At 43.2% G+C, this 8,476-nt stretch overlaps 1 protein-coding gene across 1 annotated transcript; it reads right to left on the bottom strand.

Moving 5' to 3' along the window:
- Positions 1 to 2,914: 2,914 nt before the first annotated feature.
- LOC132008617 (ras-like protein family member 11A) lies at positions 2,915 to 7,967 on the bottom strand. The gene is made up of 3 exons (XM_059387231.1): positions 7,846 to 7,967; positions 4,705 to 4,863; positions 2,915 to 3,434 (listed from the first exon to the last, which is right to left on the bottom strand). The coding sequence occupies exons 1-3, from the start codon at positions 7,965 to 7,967 to the stop codon at positions 2,915 to 2,917; spliced, it is 801 nt and encodes a 266-aa protein (XP_059243214.1).
- Between the last annotated feature and the right edge of the window lie 509 nt (positions 7,968 to 8,476).

The raw sequence follows: 8,476 nt of genomic DNA, 5'->3' as shown, positions 1-8,476 counted from the left end.
GTTGGGTCTGTTCTGGGGACCAGAAATAAAGGAAGCTTTGAGGCCCCGGGAGGAGATCAGTTATTTGTGATGCTGAGGACAGGAAAAAATACCATGGGGAGTGCTTTCCACTTGACCTTCCAGCCTGCCTGAGCCCCAAGAGGCTGCTACCCCCTTTAGAATGCCCTGTGACTCATCTTTTGACCCTTCTGGTCCCCACTGTGCTCCCCGCTGGAGAGCTCAAGGGTACTTCCTGTCCTTACCATTCTCACTTGGAACTTCATCACAGGCTGCCTTGGGACATCTCTCATATTGTTCTTTTTAGCTTTTCCATGATGACTTTTCCCATGGGATGTTCAAAACTCTTTCCCATGGGATGTCTGATCTCCACTCCTTAGAGGAAAAGGAGCCCTGGGCACTGGGTGGCAGTCTGGGCATGCTGGGGGTGTGGCAATGATTGGGTCAGCCTGTTGCTTCCTGTCCTCTCCTACGAAGTTAAGATGTATGGTAACAGAAGATACTGATGATAGAAGAACTGCTTTTGTTTTGAGGAAGAAGAATTAGGCACTCTTTCAAAGATAATAGATTCAAAATTGTATTTTTCCTTAATTATTTGGACACTGCTTTAAACGTGAATTATCTCATTTTTGTAATCCTTTATGCCATTTTTCACAGTACACACTCATCAACCATAGGGAAAAATGGTGTTAACAGCATGAACATGGACACAGGTGTCCTTGGAAGGTGGGGGTAATGGTCCACAATGGCCAGAAGCTAGATATGTGTCATTTCCTCTCTGTCACTGCTCAAGTACTTTAACTACTCAGAGTATCTCGTCCTTGTTCTGCAGATGTGACAAGTTGTTTCATGCAACCTCCTGTTACTGTCCCTTGGCACCAAAAAATAACGCATTCAGCTATCATATTATTCATTGAATATTTACTGGAAACCTACCACTCGGTGCAAGCACTAGGCCGGAAGCCTAAGTACAAAGTCATGAAATGCAGCTACAGGGGCACCTGGGTGGCTCAGTCATTAAGTGTCTGCCTTTGGATCAGGTCATGATCCCAGGATCCTGGGATCGAGACCCACACTGGGCTCTTTGCTCGATGGGATGCCTGGTTTTCCCTCTCCCACTCCCCTTGCTTGTGCTCCCTCTCCCATTATGTCTCTGTCAAATAAATAAATAAAATCTTAAAAAAAAAAAAAGAATGAAGTGCGGTTACAGCCACAAGCAGTGGTCCTTCCACCAGGGGTGACAACTAGCTCCGTGACATGGGTCAAGTGTCCCAGAAATGCTGCAGGTGTAGAAGAGGCCTCAGAGTGGGCAGCCCGGGGGCTGAACAGAGCATATGACTTGGGTCCTGAAAAATGAGTTAGTGATCTTTTAGGAGATAAAAATATTGCAGGCACAGGGAATAGTTCCGGCGAAGGCAGGAAGGCCCGCAAGAACCTGGCATATATGGAGAATAGCAGACTGTTCTGCTGAATGGGCCTTCAGCCCCACTGTGTGAGGTGGTGTGTAAACCTGTGTGAGTGTGTGTGTTGGAGGGGATGATAAGGCTGGAGAGGTGGTCAAGAATCTTTTAGTTTTTAAGATTTTATCTATTTATTTGACAGAGAGAGAGAGAAAGATTAACAGCAAGAGAGGGAATACAAGCAGGGGGAGTGGGAGAGGGAGAAGCAGGCTTCCCGCTGAGCAGGGAGCCCAATGCAGGACTCAATCCCAGGACCCTGGGATCATGATCTAAGCTGAAGGCAGATGCTTAACCAGAGCCACCCAGGCACTCTGAGGTAGTAAAGAATCTTGATGCCATGCCTCATTTATATTTTATCTGGCAGCTAAGGGGAACACAGCTGAGGTTTTTCAACCTATGGAAATAAATGATTAGGGTTGGTTTTTGTCAGGTTGTTCTGGTGTAAAGAAAGAATTAGAGGGGTGTCAGTCCAGAGGCCAAGAAACCGGTCTCACCTCCACTTGCCTGCCAGTCTAGGCAAGAGAGCTATACAGGCCTGGACTCTGGCAGAGTGATGCTTCAGAGAAAAACAGGAGAGAGAATTGATCGGATTCGAGGGTCAGGGAGAAAGAGCAGGAAGGAGAAATTGGGGGGTGGGGGAGGGGAGAAGGAACACAGAGAGAGGGAGACTCTTAAGCAGGTTCCATGCCCAGCACGGAGCCCAATACAGGTTCCAATGGGGGGCTCAATCCCACGACCCTGAAATCATGACCGGAGCCAAAATCAAGAGTCCAACTCTTAAGGGACTGAGCCACCCCGGCACCCCGGGAAGGAGAATGTTTAAGCAACTCTAGGTAGGGTGTACTTACTGAAATGAGGAATTTCTGTTTTCTAATGCAGGTAGAGAGGGTAGACTTCCATTTGCACCATAAATAAAACAGCCATTCATGTTTCCAACTTGTTAACACCAGCATACTATGAACCCCTTTCCTTGAAAATCACATGGTATCAATTTCATGCCGGTGGCAAAGTGCCCTAGTTGACAGACATCCTGCAGTTGCTCAAATCTTTTCTCCTCCACATTCTTTCTTCCACAACAGATTCCCTCTACATCAGCCCCCCCTAGTACCACAAGACACCGAGAGGAGTTCAGACTGAGGGCAAGCATGGAGCCGTTCTGGGCTCTGGTGCAAGTCTGATTTCTATAAAAAGGCATTTAGAAAACAAGGAGCAATGTTGCCATTTTGCCTTTAATGGAAAAGTGGCTAGTGGTTACAGTAAAAAAAAATCATTTTATTAAAAAAAAATCTCTACCAACTTCTAGGCAATCACTGGGTTTTCAGAAATACATGTATACTCGAAAACCAATAGTCTGTATAAAAATAAACTTTGAATGTGCAATTAAAAAGGGAGGTGCTCTGTCCTTTTCAGCTGCACAAATGCACAGTAAAAAGGAGGCAAGTTGGTGTGAGATGGGTTTACCCCAGTGCAGAGGGGTATTTCACTTTGGAAGACAGAGCCTGTTTGAAGCGCCTCTTGAGGTCTTGCATGTTGGGAGAGCGCGGCCGGGGAATGATGGAGGCCCTCCTCCTCTCCCCGCTGAGGCTGTGCAGCTTGCTCACCTCTTTACAGAGATGCTGAAACACATCACAGACATCCTCATAGTTTTCACTGGTGGAAATTTCAAGGAACAGGCTGCCGAGTTCATTGGCCAGTTGAATGCCATCATGCGTTTGCACCTGATGGGCATGGAGAAGGTCTCCCTTGTTGCCCACGATAATGACAGGGGCCCTAGAGTCAGGGTGGACCTTCCGGATGTGGTGGTAAAGGGGGCAGATGGACTGGTAGCTGTCGTAGTCTGTGATGGAGTAGACCAGCAGAAAGCCCTCTGCCCACTGCACGCACTTGGACAGGGAATCAACTATTTGGATCAGGTTGTCTTGGACCTGAGAAAGATCAAAATGAGTCTGGATCAAGGAAGCCCTCAGTGGGAGAGGACTCAAAATAACATCAGAAAAATGCTTGTAAAAACGCATTCAAAAGAGAAATCTTAAATACAGTTTGTAGATGCTACCTAACTTCTGCAGGAGGAGGCTTTGGATGCAGGAAGAGCAAGCTCCCTGCCTGGGTTATTTTATGGCTGTTGCCAATGCATTATCCTTAAACCCCCGCTTGGCGGATATTCTGTGGCAAGCCCTGGCTGACTGCAGAATGACTTCACTGAGAACTTTCAAAGAAGAATGGCACAATCTTTAGGGAACTGAAAATAAAACTTTGAAAATAAGCCAAGATAAATATCTTGGCTCTCCCATCAAAAAACTAAGCTCTAAGACCCTACACGAATCCATTTCCCTTTCAGTTTGTAGAATCTCTTAATCTAACACCTATTTCCTCTCCCAGGGCCTGAGCGTTGATAAAGGAAAGAGGCTGCATGAGGCTGGCTGAGGACTTTGAGGGGTGAAGAGCCCAAGCTCTGGAGAGAGAGTCCTGGGTGTGAACCTCTGTCAACCTTTTCCAGCTACTTGACTGGCGGCAAGTTTCTTAATCTTTCTAAGACTTAAGTTGTCTCATGCATCAAACAGGAATAACAATGACAACACTTACCTTACAGGGCTATTAAGATTCAATACTACAATCCCAAGCACTTAGCATTGTGCCTGGCAGCTCTCACATCCATTCATCAAATATTTACTGAGACCTTACTCTGAACACAAGGCACTGTTATGGCGGCCGCCAGGAATGTACAGTAAATGCAACAGGCCCCCCACACCCACCCTTTCATGGAGTTTGCATAAATATCGTGTTAGGTAGACATAAGTGCTGCAGAGGAAAAATAGAGCAGAGCCATCTAATGACAGGACTGGACTCAAGGGGTGTGTGTGGAATGGATGCTCAGAGCCAGGTGTCATCTCCGTGTGTTGAATTGGATGACTCTGGTCTGGTCCCTGTCATTAGAGTAACAAAACAGAGCTATCAGCGGCGAGATGGTCAAAGTGATGCTTCAGTCGAGATCTGACTGGTACATGCCCAGTTAGTAAACAAGTATTTCAGTTTCTGTGCACCACACAGCCTCTGTCACGGTGACTCAACACTGCCACCGGGGCTCACAGGCAGCCACGGAGGGGTTGCAAACAGAAGAATGCAGCCACGTTCCAGGGAGACTTGATTTACGAGAGAGGACAAAGATTGGGTTTGGAGCTGACCTCTGGTCAAGATCGTGTCCATCACAATAAACATGAATCATATTATCTGATCTCCCAAGACTCACTTTAATCTTCCATCATAATAAGCAGGAGTTCCCAAGACGATGGTTTTAATGAAGAAAGGTTGATTGGTGTGGTTCTCTTCATATCCACCAACAATACTAAAGCCCCAACTTCCCAAGTAGCTTCTTCGTAAAACAATATCATGGCAGCTATGAAGGGCACTATCACAAACACAAAAGGTCAAGAAAAAATTAGTGGGGCGGCTTTTATAGCCTGTTCACCTTTGCTTCATTCCATACTTACCCTTATCGCTGCTGGGAAACAAAAAGGGGCTATTTTATTTCCTTCTGAACACATTATTCTGACAGCCCATTTTCCAGCACAGACTCAGTCCTACGTAGACTGGAATTTGTCCAACACTGTCCCGCCTTCTTTTCCCAAATGAACACACACACACACACAGCTAAACACACCTGGTTACAAGTCACACCACAGAAAGTCGTATAAAATGGTTCTGTGCCTGCGTTTTCTCTCTGCACTGTCAACAATGTCCTCAATTTGGATATCCATCTGTATCTACAGAGTTTGTATCTACAAAAAGGTGGTACACAAGGGATCTAGTCCTGCTAATCTCAGCACTCAGATGAAAGAAACATAGAAAATGTTCTCTCTTCTTCATCTATGTGAGGAGTTATTTGTTGTTTTTTTCTCCTTCACTTACAATGCACTCATTTTAAGGGAGATTGATTGACAAAATAGAGAACTCAATCTAGAAAACACTAATGAAAATCATCTTTCTTTCTCCATACAGCTTTTTTTTTTTTTTTACTTTTTTTTAACCAGGGACTCTGAAATGCTTCAGTTAAAATGCCACTGTCAGTTGGTAAATGTGACATCAGAACTCAATTAATAAAAACTTAAAAATAGAAGAAAACCCCACCTAAGGGATACAGAAAAAAATATCTCCTTGTAAGATCGAAGTATTTTTCATTTTTAGATGAAACTGGACCTAGTCATCTAAGGTAAGGTTTCCTGTTTTTAATCTATTAAAAAGACTTCTTAATAAAGCCAATTCTGTAAGCAATATATGAAATGTTAGAACTTTTAATCTGGTCCAGTTTCTTAGCTCACCAATAAGAAAGGACTTTTAAAAAGTCTTCTGGCATAGAGCAGGGTCCCAGGGTCCCCTGGTATTTTAGAGACGATATAGGTTATTTTCATTATTCTGAATCTTCTGCAAAAAACAAACAACAAAACAGCACAACACAAAACAAATAATTGTTTTGTCTGGTACACCACCAGCCAACTGCAGAGAAAGACCCTCCCTTTTGAGAAAGAGCAGAGCTGCTACCCTGTGTGTTGTGCGACCTGCTGGAAAGAGCCGCCGGTACCCACAGAGCAGTGGCCCTCCCAATACCTGGTTGTGTATACCTGTCTGCACACAACACATGAACCCCAGGAGTCCACAGAATAGTGACCTTGGACTGATAGACACTCTTTCAATACAGGCAGACCCCCCCAAATAGATTTCATTATCCCGTGTACTGTTCATCTGAAATATCATTGTTCTTCGTGATTCACCTGAAAATGCTCCAAACACAAGCGGTAAAGAGCTGACTGCAGAGCTGGCCCGGAACACCAGGTAACAAGAACTAAAGGAGCGCCAGCATGGCCTGGCCACCAGCAGTGGTGTGTGCACGCTCAGCCCCTGCGCAGCCGAGGAGACCACTTCTCCCCCACTGGTGTGGGACCAGGCCTTTCTGACATGCTGGGTTTCAAGTGACACGTCAGTATATCAGGCTGAGTACTCAAGAGGATAAATGAGTTCCCTCTGCTGGCTGAGCCCTCACCATTAGGTAGAACGGCCATGGTTTCATAGCAACCATTCCAATCTATGCCTACAGGGCCCTGAGATACGAATTCTGTTACTGTTTCAGGCCTTTTTGGTCTTTTTCACTACCACAAGGACAAGTCAGTAAGTTAGATGATAGACAAATGAATTCCATTCATCCTGGTTTTTTCTGCTATTCTTTACGTGAAAGTACTTTTAATATATATATATATATATATATATATATATATATATGAAGTATATATATATATAAAGTGATATATATATATCACATAGCACTATACAAATGCTAGTTATTACAAATTACATCCAAATGAAGCTAGATGTCTCAGAAACTGGCATTCTTATTGTTTATTTTTATTTAAAAAAAATCAGTCATTTTCCTACTTGGCTCAGAATCAGAATGTTTCATCATAGTTCAGTTTTAGGATTCCTCTAAAGTGATCTAGAAACAAAGACAGTAATACACATTCTTCCAACTTCAATACCGAAGTATATACAACACTCATCAGTAGCTGAAACACTTTCATGACCAGACAATGACCAACTACAGAATGTCCTGTGGGTTACATTCCCGAAGGTGGTGAGAAGACCTACTCTCGGACACCAGTGGTTTGGCTGAAAGAGTCTCTCATGTCCAATAAAAACTGAGTTCTAACATCCTTCTTTTTTAGAGAGAGTTAACAAGATTAAGAAAGGGGTTTTAGAAAAGCTTCTCAAAAGGCCCCACACTTTGACCTGTTTTTTTCTGGTGAAAAATGCACACGAAGTCTAAGCATGTACACGTGTGGTAAATGACAGCTTTTCTAAAGCAAGAGCATGAACATCCAAATCTCATGGCTGGTCCACTTGAGAACCTTCTTAATAGTCATGGACAGAATGGCTTTATTCATTTTTATAAACAGATACACCAAGTCTTTTTAGCTTAGTTCTTACTATTAAATTTACCTTTAATAAGGTAAATGGTTTATTTTTTAAGAATGTTTTAATTTTTAAAAAATTTAAAAAAAAAATCTTTTTTACAAACTCATGGCCTGGAGATCAAGACCTGAGCTGAGATCCAGAGTTGGATGCTTAACCAACTGAGCCACCTAGGTGCCCCTTAAATTTATCTTTTAAAATATAATAACCTAAGAAAAAAAATACCCTTTTCTTCTATAACTTGATATGCCATTGCCACTTTCATCTGTGACAAGGACCTTCCCCCCTCACACCCTGGACGAATGAATTTACTGTGTTCCATACTGAGAAATGTTGTCACTACGATTATTCCATGAAACTGCTGAAACGCTGTCAGTACCTTGGAAGCCCAAGCCACATGACCCACGACGGGGACCAGCTGGAGTCCTACTCATTCTCGCTGAAGGTGCCTGGCTGCTCTTCGGTAGCCTGGGCTGCCTCCTCGACAATATGGACCTCAAATGCCTTCAGGACAACAGCAGGGGACACGGCACTGGCTTTTAGCATAGCCATGGCCTCACTGTGACTTCAATTGGTCAAATCAATGCCATTGATATTCAGCAATATATCACCTGTCCAAAGGAATAAACAAGAAAATGAGATGAGCTACCAAGTCATTATCTTCCCTATACATCCTGTTACTTGTAATTTTTTCACATCTCTGTCATTCTTACAATATCAAGGGAAAAATCCAATTCATGGAAAATATTCCAAAACAACTCAAAACTTTAAGATAATTTCATCATATATAGGAAAAAATGTGGCTTGAGGCACTGTGATTCAACTGGAAGTCCAAGTTATTAGACCTCGTTTTGCTAATGTGCAGGACCTAGCATGTTCATTTCTCTTCTTTGGGCTTCAGTGATTTCTATAGTTCTTTCCTGCTCAAAAATTATTTGATCTTTTGCTCTTAGAAATGAATTTTTAACATATCCTGTTTTAGAGTTACACAGTTTTATCGATAAAGATAGTCCTACAGAGTTTGCTCAGTGTGAATGTATCGGAATACTTAAAGAGAAGAG

The sequence above is a fragment of the Mustela nigripes genome, unplaced genomic scaffold (assembly GCF_022355385.1).
Source record: "Mustela nigripes isolate SB6536 unplaced genomic scaffold, MUSNIG.SB6536 HiC_scaffold_495, whole genome shotgun sequence".
In the NCBI taxonomy this organism is placed as follows: domain Eukaryota; kingdom Metazoa; phylum Chordata; class Mammalia; order Carnivora; family Mustelidae; genus Mustela; species Mustela nigripes.
The sequence above is the reverse complement of the archived record's forward strand: the minus strand, read 5'-3'. Positions and strand labels throughout refer to the sequence as shown.

Bases quoted from the DNA above. Each gene is read 5' to 3' on its own strand.
- LOC132008617 (XM_059387231.1), bottom strand. From the start codon at position 7,967: ATGGCTATGCTAAAAGCCAGTGCCGTGTCCCCTGCTGTTGTCCTGAAG. The intron at 4,864-7,845 runs GTAGGACTCCAG...TGTTTGTGATAG, and splicing joins GGCACCTTCAGCGAGAATGA to TGCCCTTCATAGCTGCCATG. The intron at 3,435-4,704 runs GTGAGTCTTGGG...TGTTATTTTGAG, and splicing joins TATTATGATGGAAGATTAAA to TCCTCTCCCACTGAGGGCTT.